Source organism: Acinonyx jubatus, chromosome A3 (assembly GCF_027475565.1).
Source record: "Acinonyx jubatus isolate Ajub_Pintada_27869175 chromosome A3, VMU_Ajub_asm_v1.0, whole genome shotgun sequence".
NCBI classification, from domain to species: Eukaryota; Metazoa; Chordata; class Mammalia; order Carnivora; family Felidae; genus Acinonyx; species Acinonyx jubatus.
This window is the reverse complement of record NC_069388.1, coordinates 62,243,873-62,258,507: the sequence shown is the minus strand read 5'-3', so window position 1 is coordinate 62,258,507 and position 14,635 is coordinate 62,243,873. Positions and strand designations below refer to the sequence as shown.

The following is a 14,635-nucleotide window of genomic DNA, read 5'->3' as shown; positions in this document are numbered from 1 at the left end:
AAATAACAATCACAGTTGTATTTGTAAAAATGACTATTCATGATAGTATTAGGAAGAATGTTATGGGGGCACTTGGGTGGCTCAGTTGTTTAAGCATCAGACTGTGGCTCAGGTATTGATCTAACGGTTCATGGGTTTGAGCCCTGTGCTGACAGCTCAGAGCCTGGCGCCTGCTCTGGATTCTGTGTCTCCCTCTCTCTGCCCCTACCCCCATTCATACTTTGTCCCTCTCTGTCTCTGAAAAAAATAAACGTTCAAAAAAATTTTTTTAGAAAGGAAGGATGTTATCTGTGTATAAGAAAAAGCGTATGAAGAGATCATTACCTTCTGTGTATGTACATTGAGCAATGCAAACAGTTGACTCAACGTGCAACTTAATCTTACCATGGAATTGTATTCTAAGATGCTTAAGCCATCCTCGTGGATAGCCAGCCACATGACAGTACTTCCGAGTGGTGATGGAGTTATGGGCTGTGAAGAGATGAAAACATAATAAACGCTAACCAAATCACAGAAATAGTTTTTAGTCACAATGCAGTGCAACATTTGCAACAACAACAGCAACTTATTTTTATTAAAAATATCTCCTGAAGGAGAAAAAAGAGAACACGAAACCTACAGGGGGAAAAAATCTCTCCTGGGGCAGAGGCAGTGGCATGTAATGGAAAGAGCAGTGAATCTGACAGCAGGGGACCTGGGTCTGTGTTCTCAATCTGCCATTTATTAGCTGTACAATTGGAAACGCTACTGAATCTCTCTGAGGCTCAATTTCCTCATCTTTAACATGGAACAACAGTGTTTACATCTTATTTTTCTTTTGTGTTAAGAGGCTAAGAGTTAATAAGCTTGTTGGTTTTCTATGAGGACCAAAATCCTAATGAAACAAAATACATGTGTGTTTCTAAGGTGTGTAAATGCATACTTTTTCTGAAAGTTTATTGAATCTGACACTCAAATGACTCACAATGATAGAATAAAAAGAAAAGATGAAATTGTGTGATGAATGGTAATGAGAAATACCAAATTTTCCACTAAATTCCTTATTGTAAAAAACAATGAAATTATATTAATAAAAAGAATCTCTCACCGCTAAACCCCAATTAAAACCCATGAATGTTTTCGAGCATTCCACAATGATTATTCAACAATAAGTGAATTTAACAATGACTAAAATTCTAACAAAAACTTAACTACTTTTCCTAAACCTTATGAAAGTATGCTGAGGCCATAGATAAGCAACTGGGATGAATCTGTAGTATTTACACATATACTATATTTGTATAAGGTAAAAGTTATCAGAATCTCATGTATAAAAACCCCTGGGTTACTATCTACTGAGAGTCTGTTTGCTAAGGATAGGCAAGCATTAAAAGGATGCTGGGGTGCCTGGGGGACTCAGTCAGTGAAGTGTCCGACTCTTGATTTCAGCTCAGGTCATGATCCCAGGGGTTGAGCCCTGCATCAGGCTCCAGGCTGTGTGAGCCTGCTTGGCATTCTCTCTCTTTCCCTCTGCCCCTCCCCGTGCTCATGTTCTCTCTCTCTCTCTTTTTAAACAATTTAAAAAAATATATATGTATGTGTGTGTATATATGTATACACACACACACACACACACACACACACACACACACACACGATGCCATTTAACCTAAGCCATTGAACCCCCAGTCCTTTGACAAACAAAATGTTGTTTTTATTGTCCTTTGGTCAAACAAAATATGGCATATACATGCAATGGAATATTATTCAGCTTTTAAAAAGAAGGAAATTTGGACACATGTTACAACACTGGATGAACCTTGAAGACATTCTGCATAGAAAAATAAGACAATCACGAGGATGTAGAGAAAGAGGAACCCTTCTGCACTGTTGGGGGGAATGTAAACTGGTGCAGCCACTCTGGAAAACAGTGTGGAGGTTCCTCAAAAAGTTAAAAATAGAACTACACTACAACCCAGCAACTGCACTAGTAGGTATTTATCCAAAGGATACAAAAATGCTGATTCGGAGGGACACTTGCACCCCAATGTTTATAGCAGCACTGTTGACAATAGCCAAATTATGGAAAGAGCCCAAATGTCCATTGACTGATGAATGGATAAAGAAGATGTGGTATGCATATAAAATGGAATACTACTCAGCGATTAAAAAGAATGAAATCTTGCCATTTGCGACAACATGGATGGAACTAGAGGGTATTATGCTAAGCGAAATTAGTTGGTCAGAGAAAGACAAATACCATATGATTTCACTCATATGTGGAATTTAAGATGAAAACAGATGAACATAGGGAAGGGAAGCAAAAATAATATAAAAAACAGAGAGGGAGACAAACCGTAAGATACTCTTAAATACAGAGAACAAACTGAGGGTTTCTGGAGGGGTTGTGGGTGGGGGGATGGGCTAAATCAGCAAGGGGCATTAGGGAGGGCACTTGTTGGGATGAGCACTGAGTATCATATGTAAGTGATGAATCACTAAATTCTATTCCTGAAATTATTATTACACTATATGTTAACTAACTTGGATTTAAATGAAAAAATAATAATAATTTAAAAAATGAGAAAAAGAAAAAGAAGCCAACCACAAAAGGACAAATATTGTATGATTCCTCTTACATGAGGTTTCTAGAGCAGTCAAATACACAGAACAGGAAGCAGAATGGCGGATATCAGGGCCCCGGGAGAAGGGAGAATAAGGAGTATGGAGGTTTAATCTGGGAAGATGAAAAAGTTGTGGAGATGGATGGTGGTGAGGGGAGCATGATAATGTGAATGTGCTTAATGCCACAGAAACGTACACTTAAAAACGGCTAAAATAGGGAAAAAAGTTAAAACGGTGTATTTGATAGTATATATACTTACAGCCCCCGATGGATGCTATTAAGCAAAGGAGGTGTCTGCATAGAATAAAGAAAGAAGAGTAAAGAAAAGATGCCAGTCATGCAACAAGCAAATGCTACATCATTATTTAATAATATTTCTGTGCTAAAAAAGCACAGAGCACATAATCAAAGAAGAATATTTAGTATTCCTTCTGATGCTGAAATCAGAGTTAAAATTCAGTGTAAAATGCTACTCTACAGTTCAAATCTAGTCCTTACATTTGTAAAAAACATGTTCAACTCCTTGCAAATATATTCATTTCACAGATGTTTAAGCATAATGACAGCACCCACTTACTCATTAGTATACAGCTTTCAGTACCAGGAGCAGTATAATTTCTTACCTCACAATGATACTGTCACTCATGGAATTAGAATGAGAAGATACCCTAGATTTTACTTTTCTAGCCTGAGTTGTCACTTACAGATGATAAAAATGAGGTTCAGAGAGGCTAACTGACTTGCCCAAAGTGGCACAGCTATTCAGCAAAAATGTATTACGTGGTATTTACACGCAAAGAATAACGGTGTGCACAAGATGAGGATTTCAGGATCAGTGAGTCTACACCCTCAAGATGCCTACAACTTATTAATGAGGACAGACCAAACACATACACACATATACCACAAAACAAGGAGTATTTTAGGAGCCTGAGAGACTATAAAGTGACATGGTTCCACAGAAAGAAGAGTTCAAAAAGTACAGTTCTTCTCTTGGGGATTGGGCTGGCCACCTGCTGGCAGGGCTCACCTCTCCTTCCTCAGTATTCCCACAGCGCCCTGTCCCTGTCACTCTTAACCATGTTCACTCTACAGTGCTTGTGTGCGGGCCTGTTGCAACACTGGATTGTGGGGTCCCGGAAGTTTGGGTACAACCCATCTGAAACCATGGGCTTATGTATCTCTAGATACATAATGTTTGGCAAACAGAAGTCACTAGACATTAAATAAACAAGCAAACGAGTGAGAGAGTAAATGATAAATGGGTGAGAGGATGCATGGATGTGGACAAGAAAGTGGAGTTCAGCTGCTGCCTTCAGTCTAGTGATGAGCCTGCAGAATGCAGGTGACTTAAGGTTGGCAGCAAGACGGAGAAGCTGGTGACACTCCTGCCCTTTCCTTAGTGTCCCCTCATGGTTTTCTTTTCTTTTCTTTTTACATTTATTTTAGAGAGGGAGGGTGTGAGCAGGGGAGCGGGGCAGAGGGAGAGAGACAGAGAATCTTAAGCAGGCTCCACGCTCAACTTGATACCCAATGCAGGGCTCAATCCCACAACCCTGAGATCATGACCTGAGCTGAAATCAAGAGTCAGATGCTCAACAGACTGAGCAGCCCAGGCATCCCGCCTTATTTTCTTTTTAAAAGCCGGATATACTAAACTTGGGGTCACCGTGGTCACTGTTTTACTTCAGTGAATTGCACAGGGGCAACTATACAGGTGAACGTTTCTATTCCGCATCTCCCTCCCATCCTTTCTTACTTTTGCAAGAAATAACTTGGCACCAAAGAATGGCCACTTCCTGGCTACTGTCAAGTAAATGCGCACACAATCAGCAGCACTGTGTCCCCGGAGGGCCATCCATCTGGTTGACAGTCGCTGGCAGAGCTGCCTAAGAAAAGAACAGAAACGAAAACGCAAAAGCAAAAACAAGAACATAAACAGTGTATCCTCCTCCCAAGGCAAAGCTCTCCTTGAGCCAATCCTAGGACAATTGGGGTACTGAGGTGTCACCCAGGAGGAGCTGTGATCTTGTGACTCCCATCTCACCACTGTCCACCCTTGTCCTTTTGGCACATTCCTCTCACTAAATTCTCATACTATTAGTGCTTTCAGCATGATCCAAGTTCCCCATCGGGCAAAGTTAAAAAAAGTCTGATAAGCTAACATCAAACCTTAGTGTAAATTAGTTTTAAAAGGTAATTTCTCATTGGAATGGCTTTCATTTTTAAAGAGAAGTACAAGACATTGAAACCAAAGAATGAATCCCTAATGGGGGAATTTTAGGTACTACCACCCCTGGCTTAGAGAGATGTTAGCTGCAGGGGAGATGCCTTAAATAAAATCACAATGGCAACTGCTTACTTCTACAGAGACAAGAGCCTGATCTTAAATGTTTCTATTTTGGAAAACTCATTGAATTGGATTTGCCTCTATTTTTAAATTGAATTACCCTTTCTTCATATAGTCTCTAAAACCAAAATTCCAAATTAGTTGAATTCAATTAAAAATTTATATTAAAAAAATCTTGTGTAGGCAGATAGTTTGTTTTTATTCTAATCTGTTTATAATAGAATACCCCAAGAGATACAACTTTTTGGTAAACACTTCATAACACTAAACACAGTACTGGCCATTTTTTTTTCTTTTTATTAGTAGGGTTAATTTGGACAAGAATGAATAAGATCAAATGAAAAGTAGATCTTCTAACTTAAGGTAAACATCTTTTCTTTAAAACTTTAAATATGGATTCTCAAGTTTCTAGGCCCATCTTAAATGAGAAGATTGATAACCTCTTGGTAGTCAACAGTATTAAAAAAATCTTAAGAAAATGATCACGTATAATGATTTTCATCTTTAAAATTTGAACAGAAAAATATCACCAAGAGACCAGTGTGACTCTACCCTTAAAGAGTCACAAGTACTTCCTTACCTTAACTGTTCTTCAGAGGAGTCATCTCTATACCTTTTAGGATAAAATTTTTCTATGACTTGTTTTAGAGTTTGATTTGCTTTGCACTGATTAGGAACATGCCCTGCTGGAGTTGAAAAGGGTCTTTCAAAATCTCCAATCTCCACCTAATTGCAAATCCAAAAAGAAAATGAAAGGTATTGAAGAGTTTTTTTTTTAATTAGTTTCACTGTTTCTGAACATTCTTTATAATATATAAATCTATTTGTCATGATTGTGTGATTATGGAATTTATAACCATACATAAGTATTAATAAAATCTAAATTCCATTCGAATTCTAATTTAGAAAAAAATCTGTAATTCAAACATTTCAATTCCATTTCTACATCAACCACTCTTGGTTAATGCTGCCATCTAGTAGTATTTGCTAAGGGCCACTAATACTATTAGCTATAAGAGCATAGGATAATTTTTTGTTTTTAGGGTACTAGTTGCTAATAATAAAGCAAAATGGGAGCTAATAATAAAAGACAAAAGAGTTATAAAGCTATGAGAAATCTCAGAAAAGTATTATTTGTACTTAAAGGTCTCCACTGAATATAATGGGAGTAAGAATGACATTCTCATTACTGTCTTCCTAGATTTTCTGCATAAATGGTTCTGTATCCATCTACTTGCCCTATTATTCTGGGAATAGAGTCCTGTATTTCCCTTTCATCTTGAATGAAAGAATGTTCAATCCTTATCTCTATGAACAGGCTACATAGATGCCATTCTCTATCCACCCACCCATCTCTCTATCCACTCATCCACCCATTCATTCGTCCAAACCTATATGGAGTCTCCATTATATGTCAGGCACATATTAAGTGAAGTGAGAAAAAACAAACAAACAAACAAACAAACAAACAAACAAAAAAAACAGCTGAGCACAGTTCCTACCCTCAAAGAGTTTACTGTCTAACAGAGGAGGCTGAAGTATAAACAAGTTGAGTATAAACAAGTTGTTTATATTTGTAACGACCCATGTCAGTGCCTTATATAGGGTACCAAAAAGGGCTCAAGGAGGGAAATGGAGTGGGGACATTCAGATGAATGTCCTACTCATCATTCACATCCTTACCTACAACACTCCCCAATAAACAGATGGAGGGTTCCATCCAGACTAGGCTGGGTCTCCATCTCAAGGGGATGTTCTGCCTCCAGGTAAGCTGTTAGCACAACCAGCCTCTGAGATTCTGACCCCTGTGGCTTCTATTTTCTAGCTCTTAGTCTGATCCATTGCCATCTAAATTCCTTAGCTGAACCTTACACTTACAGTGTATTCTACCTTTCCAGGTTCTCTGACCAGTTTCTTAGTTGTTGGTTTCTTGGCTTGGCCCTGCTATTCAACTCTCATCCTCATTTCCTACCTCCTTCCCTAATTTCCCCACACTAAATATAAGCTGTCCATCTGTTCTTCAAACATACTGAAATCCTTCCCCCAGAGCAAGCTTTTTATTGTCCTCACCTATCACCAGACCATACTCGGCACAGCTATCTGTGAAACCTAAGAGTTTCACAGTCACAAAAATAGGCCATTCAAGGCAACGTTTTCTCTTAGGGAACCGTACAGTGGAATCTCCAAGGTCAGTGTCAGGAGGAGCACATAAATGTTTGCAGGATAACTGAAAATCAACTCAGAGAGTTCCCAATATGACTCACATCAACACGATGCCCTACCAGACACTATGCACAATGATTAATGATCAGCTCCAAGAATTTCCTAAGAAAGAGAGTATCAACAAGGGCCTAGAGATAGTCAAATCTTCAACAGAAAGAACTTTTCTTCTACAGATCTCAGATTAGTATATTTAATTTGTCTTCACAAAGACTACTCTGAGGAAAAGAGTTCGGAGATATTATTTAATTTTCCTTTCATAGATGGAGAAATTATACTTTTCAGTCAGTAACATGTTCAGAATTTTCTAGGTGTACGCATAGTCTTACCTCCCTACTCTTTCCTTAAATTCATCTAAAACATGTTAGAAGTATATCTCTCTCAAAGACATTACAATTTTTCTCAGAAAAACTTTCTGATAAAATTAAAAATTGAAAGAGGACGACTAACTTAAATTTTAGTGAAAATGAGAGTGATTTTAAAGAGATGCCTTTAGAGGACTAGAACCTAGAATGGCAAGGGATAGGAAATCATACCTAATCCTATCACCAAGAAAGTTTGTGACCTATTTGTCTTTTCCTTAGCTTTTCATTGCTTGCAAAATGAGAACCCTCAGTGCAGCAGGGATGCTTTAAAGTTTGGAGGACCATAAAATTGTTATAAAAAGTAAACTCAATTATTAACTATTCATTCATCCAATGGAGAATGGACTATGTGTAAGGCACTGTGCTAGGTACAAAGATGAATAGGGACAGCCTTTTCCCTCAGGGAGGCTACAGCCAGTGGTGTGAAGCAGAAACAAATGAATAATAATAAACCTTTGAGGTAAAGACAGTACCGTGCAGGACATGACAAAAACCCCAAGAGGGACACTTAACCCACGCAGGCAGAATTCAGGAAGGCTTCCTGGAATTAGTGACACCTCAGATGAAAATTGAAAGATAAATTGAGGGGCACCTGGGTGGCTCAGTCAGTTAAGCATCCGACTCTTGGTTTCGGCTCGGGACATAATCTCTCAGTTATGGGTTCGAGCCCCACGTCAGGCTCTGTGCTGACAGCAAGGAGCCTCCTTGGGATTCTCTCCCTCTGCCCCTCCACCAATTGCTCTCTCTCAAAATCAATCAATCAATCAATCAATAAATTTTTTAAAAAAGGATACATTGAAAGTAACAGGTGAAGGAATGGGGGTTGAGATGTTTCAGGCGGAGCAGACAAATAAGTACACAGAAGAGGTAAGAAAAAGTGAGCCATACGCAAGTCAGGGAATTGTGCAGGGAACCAAAGTTTCCATTTTGCTGGAGCATAAAGTTCAAAGCAGGGAATATTAACAGATGACGCTGGAGAGGCAGGTGGAGTGCAGCTCACAAATGCCCTGTGTACACAAGGGAATGACAGCGAGATCCACCTGTCGGCTAGATCTCCACCCCAATTCCAGAGCTTCCAAACAAAGCACCACGGCTCAGCCTCCCAGCCGGGTCTTAAGAAAATGGCGGCCCCCACTTCCTGTCCCTCTTTCCGGACGTTGCTCTTGCCACCCAACCGCCATTCTGTGGGGAAGCACACGCAGCCACATGAAGAAGCCACGCGTAGGTGTTCCCACTGATGGCCCCAGCTCAAGTCCCAACTAACAGCCAGCGCCAGACGCCAGACATGTGAGTGAACTCTGCAGCGGCAGAGTCACAGCCAGCCTTCGAGCAAGGCCAGCTGTGGCCATATGCAGCAGAGACCAGCTGTCCTTACTCATCCCTGCCCAAACTATTATGTTAAGTGGCTGAGTCCTGCAGTCATTTCTTTATGTAGCAATAGCTAACTAGAACAATCTCTCCAGCATCTGGGTGGAGCACAGATTTGTAGGGGATCAGACCAGAGAAAGGCTCATGAGCTAGAAGCCTGCTGCAGGAGAGCAGGCTGGACGCGATGGTGGTCCGACACCCAGCAATGGTGACCAAAATGCAGATGAGTGAAGAGGAGAATGTATCTTAGAGTTACAATGGGCAGGATGTGGTGACTGGTGGGACCGAGTGAAAAGGAGGGCAGTTGGTGATGATTCCTGGACTCGAAGCTTGCATGAGGAGACAGCAGCACAGTGAAGATACAGAAGGTGAAGGAAAAGGAGAGAAGACAGTTCAGTTCCTGCTGGGCCGAATTTAAGGAGTGCATGAGAGAAGTGAACTGGAGAGAAAAGATTTGGGAACCCCCAGCACAGGTGGTAAATAAAGAGATGTCCTGGGACGGTGTGCACTGTGCAAGGACCACAGACTTCGGGAGATCTAAGCCTTTGTCCCAATAACGTATCACAGAGTTGCCTTAACACTGTTCCTTAATTAAGCTGTGCAGAGACTCATTTGTGGTGGAGACTGTGAGCTGCCTCTTACGACTCTTCTCTCTTTTCCGAGTAATAAAAACCTTGGACTTACTTAGGAGCTGTGCTCCTTGCCAGCCAGCTAAGACCATATTTGCTAGTCTCCCTTGTAGGCTGGCAAGGCCATACAACCAAGTTCTGACCAGGGAGACATAAATGGAAGTGTTCTCTGGGTAACTTCTGGAAAGTTTCTCAAAGGAGGAAAGGCATGCCCTGCTTCAGCCCTTCCTCCATCCTGATGCCTGGGACACTGATGTAATAGCTGGAGCTCTGGTAGATCTCCAGGACCATGAAAAGGACATGTTAGGGAAAGAAGAATGGAGAGCAAGATAAAGCCCATGCCTCTGGCGACTCTGCAGATGTGCCAGATTGCCTGTGACAGACAAATACCTTTCTATTTGGATTAAGTCACTATTGATTTCTGCGTGTGTTTATAAACGTCTGAACTTAATCCTATCGGTACAATAGGTAAATAAAAGAAAGTGCTCTAGTCTTTTAAAAGACCCATTCCTTTTTTTTTTTTTTTAGTATTTATTTAGTTTTGGGAGGGCGCAAGCAGGGGAGGGGCAGAGAGAGCGGGACAGAGGATCGAAGCGGGCTCTGCGCTGACAGGCTGACAGCAGCGAGCCTGATCCAGGGCTCGAACTCACGAACCATGAGATCATGCCCTGAGCCGAAGTCGGACGCTCAACCGATTGAGCCACCCAGATGCCCCGAAAAGATCCATTCCTATTAGATTATTGAATGATTTCAGCACGGCATCTTCAGCCCTGCAGCTCTACACTGAAATTCCTTTACTAAATGCAGAGCCTAGTGGGCTACTTTTAAGATAACTAAGAAACCAGGTTCCACGAGGAATACTGTCTCAGTCAACATCACCGCCGTGGTTGTCAGCAATTCAGAGTCAAACTGTAATTATATGCCTGTAAGTTTTAAGGTGTTAATCACAGCAACGTGAATTTAAAGAATTACAAGGTATATTGTTTTGCTATACTTCAATCAATGTAGAAATTAGGATCTTACCTTTAACAAAATATTACTTTATAAAACATGGAAGTTACCTGAGCTAAAAGAGCTGCCATTTCTAATGCCAGGTCCTTGTTCAGAGGAAAAAGTCCATTTATTATTTGATCATTTGTCTGATACATTAACAGCAACTTTTCTCTATCAGTCTCTCCACGAGCTTGCATTGAGAAATACAGTCTTAAAAGAAGAGGAAATCTTTCGTTACATGGTATTCTTACAAAGAAAGAAAGGAAAGATAAATCCAGGGGACTGATACAGGGTTATTCTAAGGTAGTTCTCTACGTGATACAAACTTAGAGCATGACTCTCAGTCCATCTCTGTTTCTGTTTCATATTAATATTTCCAGCAAACAGAGGAAAAGCTGCTTTGAGGTTAAGGAATGCTTCTATGCTATTTTTTTTTTTTTTTTTTTTTTTGCCCTAAAATACCCAATCCTTTACTGAGGAAGGACCTAAGGTACTGAACGAAATTAAATATGCCCTTTCTTGTAAGGAATGCTGATGTAACCCTTCAATTCAATGGGCTGTATAAAAGCAATTGTCAAAACACTCATGATCTTTCCTAAATACCTTGGAAATATCACGGAAGAGAAAAATGAAGATCTGAATTCAAACTCAACATCAGGGGCACCTGGGTGGCTCAGTCAGTTAAGCATCCGACTTCGGCTTAGGTCATGATCTCACGGTTCATGGGTTTGAGCCCCGCATCAGGCTCTGTGCTGACAGCTCAGAGCCTGGAGCCTGCTTCGGATTCTGTGTCTCCCTCTTTCTCTGCCCCTTCCCCCACTCACACACACACTCTCTCTCTCTGTTTCTTTATCTCAAAAATAAATAAACATTAAAAAAAATTTAAAAAATCAACATCAAATTGGGGGTGGCAGTTTTCTCTGGAGGGTCTAAAAGATATTATTTGTACATTTTAACTTTTTTTCCCCCCACATCCAGGTAAGCATCTTTAGGAGCTCAAACATAGTTTACATGTGGATATTATTACTTGTTGAAATAGGAGATATCTTCTGTTTGCCTAGGAGGACTTCAGCATTTCAGTGATCTTCTTTATTTATTCACTATGCCACTCCACTATTCGGGAGACCTCTGGGGGCTCTGCCTTCAGGCTGCAGACCAGGCACAGGGTGCTATAAATGCTGTAGATGTTACGACGATGGGGTGGGTAAGCAATACACTGCTATACTTGAATGTTGGCAGGACAACAGAGTGGCAGGAAAAGAGAGATTTAGATTCAGCATGTGTTAGGAATGTGCCCAATTAGCTCTAAGTGGATTTTCAGCCTTTTCCTCCCCACACCCTTCCAGGAGAGGACACAATGGCATCAGTTACAGTATCTTTCACACTAATTATCTCTGTTGGCAGGGAATCCCAGGGAAGCATGGTGGGTGGACTCTGAAAAGCTCTTCCCTCCCATGACTTTGATAATTCTTCCCACCCACCACACTTAGGAATCGCCAACCCATGCAATCATTCAGAGTGGTCTCTGGAAAAAACAAATCCTAAGCCCTACTCATCTGTGACTGCATGATGATAAGCTGCTAACTCACAGAAGACTATGGCTGGGCAATAGAAACAGAGTCTAAATTCAAAATGCTACTAGGGTGCCTGGGTGGCCCAGTCGGTTAAGTATCTGACTCTTGATCATGGCTCAGGTCATGATCTCACAGTTCATGAGTTCGAGCTCCACATTGGGTTCTGCATTGATGGTGTGGAGCCTGCTTGGGATTCTGTCTCTCCTTCTCTCTGCTCCTCCCTGCTTGTGTGCTCTCTCTCTCAAAATAAATAAATAAACTTAAAAAAAAAAAGAGAGAGAGAGAATGTTATCAGCAAAGTGATATAAAACAAAGAGAATAAAGTTTAAGAAGAAAGCCCTCTCTTTTCGGCATAGCTTATTTCCTCCACTTGAAGTTAAGAACTATGTCTTACTCTGGTTTAAGTAAGGTTCTTAATAAAAGTTTGAATTGATAATAAAGGTAGAGGGAAAAAAGGACCAGATATGCAAACAGGTGTGGGCAAGAAGACCTAAAGTGCATTTTCTATTCTTATTGGCATTCTGGAAAGATGGACCTGGGAGGGGAAATGAAGCACTATGATCAAAAAGGGAAAAGCAATCCAGGGCAAGTATATAGGAAGACAATACGTACAATCGTTGACTGAAGCTCCTAAAGAAACAGTCTGCACTCCAACGACTGTACAAGGACTTGGAGAGAATGTGGAAAGGAACCAAAGAGTCACAAAAATGATCAAGAATCAGAAACTCAAATCCACAGTCTTGGACAGACGAGGTGCCAGGGGAATGTGATGTGAGTGTCCCCAAAATGACCAGCTTCTAGGCACTCCCTAGTCCCAAAGAGGCCTGCAGCAGAGGAAGTGGGCTTCTCTTCTGCAGGCAGGGCCTGGGTTAGAGAGCAGGGTATCTGCAAATGTGCACGTCCTCACTTGATACCAGGAAGCGGAATACTGTGGGATGGAAATGTTCAGGACCGGTTCTGACCCCTGGACACTGCTTCTGAACGCGGTAGGGCTCTCAGCGCTGCTGGGGAACCCATTGTTTGCCTCCAACTGGCTCCGTATTTCGTTCCTAAGAGCATTTACATCCTACTGTCGTCTTTCTCCTCCCTTTGTTAACTTGCTGAAGGGGCAGCTTGCCTTCACCTTCCAGTTACCTTCCCGTCACTCCTCCATCCACCATGGTCTACGGATAACACCACTGAACTGCAGTCGTGAACCCCCCACCCCCCACCCCTTGCCTGCCGCTGCCTCTCTGGCTACCATCTCAAGTCACCTGCTCAGAAAGCACCACTCTGCAAAGGCTTCCTCTATGGTCCCACAATGTCTTTTATATACGCATGTTATATTCATGGTAAGAGCCAATAGTGGTGGACGTTTACTGTGTGGCTAGAGCCAAGTGCTGTACATTTGCCAACATACAGTCCTTCAGACAACCCTAGAAGTAGGCACCATTTCCATTTCATATAGAGGGCATCGAGGCACAGAGATGGTAAGTGACTTACTCAAGGCCACACAGTGAGTGGAGAGCCAGGATTCTAACCCAGGCAGTTTCTCTTCAGAGGCCCTATTCTTCACTACTCTGCTCTACTGTTTCTGTTACAGCATTAATGACATTGCTAAGATTTCATGCCTGTTTCTCCCTATAAACTGTAAGCTTCTAAAGGGTAGAAGCTTACACCTTTGAACCCTCTGTTCACCTTTGAACAGTCTGGCACTGGAACACACTGAACAGATGTTTCCTGAATGAATGGGTAAATGAGTGGTAGTAAGAATTGCCAATCATGGGAATTATTTGCCAAAACAGCCTGAAAAATCCCCTTCTGTAGTCTTGGGTAGTTTCCTCACCTGTAAGATGGAGATAATAGTGATACCGGTCTCATAGGGGAGTCGTGAGGATTATATGAGAAGATGCGTACAAGGAGCTCAGCACCAGGCCTGGTGTGTGGTAAGTGGTCAGTAAATGTTGGTTATTATTATTATTATTACTACTTGTATCACTAGGGTTCTTGTCTAGAGGTCTTCAGAATCACAAAAGTCCCTTCCTTCCGGAATTTTTTTTGTTTTATTTAAAAAAAATTTTTTTTAATCTTTATTTTTGAGAGAGAGACAGACAGTGCGAGCAGGAGAGGAACAGAAAGAGAAGGAGGCACAGAATCCAAAGCAGGCTCCAGGCTCCGAGCTGTCAGCACAGAGTTCGATGCAGGGCTCGAACCCACAGACCGAGAGAGCATGACCTGAGCCGAAGTCAGATGCTTAACTGACTGAGCCACCCAGGCGCCCCTGTTTTGCTTTGTTTTGTTTTACGGTACAACAGCCTTTACTGTTTGCAACAGCAAGTGGAAGAGGACGGGACATGGGCACGACAGCTCTGGCACCCGGGGAAGTTTCAAAGACCTACTCTGTCTCTGTCACCCAAAAAAGCGATTCTGGAAATTTTTTTAGTGTAAACATGGCTGGAAGAAATCGGATAAACTAGATGACCTGCCAAGATGTTTCCTGGCTTAGTAGCCAATGGATGCAGGTGCTAAAGCGGCAGAGATGGGAATGTTCA

The 14,635-nt window shown here is 41.5% G+C and overlaps 1 protein-coding gene across 10 annotated transcripts in view; it reads right to left on the bottom strand.

Annotated features, from left to right (window-relative positions):
- PLEKHH2 (pleckstrin homology, MyTH4 and FERM domain containing H2) overlaps positions 1–14,635 on the bottom strand; it is a 117,984-nt gene that overhangs the window by 9,889 nt on the left and 93,460 nt on the right. For 5 of the 10 annotated variants that reach the window (XM_027072564.2, XM_053200532.1, XM_015074432.3 and 2 more), the window contains 4 exons: positions 10,599–10,740; positions 5,536–5,681; positions 4,365–4,494; positions 385–471 (listed from right to left, as the gene is read on the bottom strand). In XM_027072564.2, the coding sequence (XP_026928365.1) occupies positions 385–471; positions 4,365–4,494; positions 5,536–5,681; positions 10,599–10,740 (505 nt within the window). Of the gene's footprint in view, positions 1–367; positions 472–2,864; positions 2,900–4,364; positions 4,495–5,535; positions 5,682–10,598; positions 10,741–14,635 lie in introns of those variants that run through there. The other 5 variants (XR_008289289.1, XM_027072565.2, XR_003424851.2 and 2 more) reach the window with 5 other exon arrangements.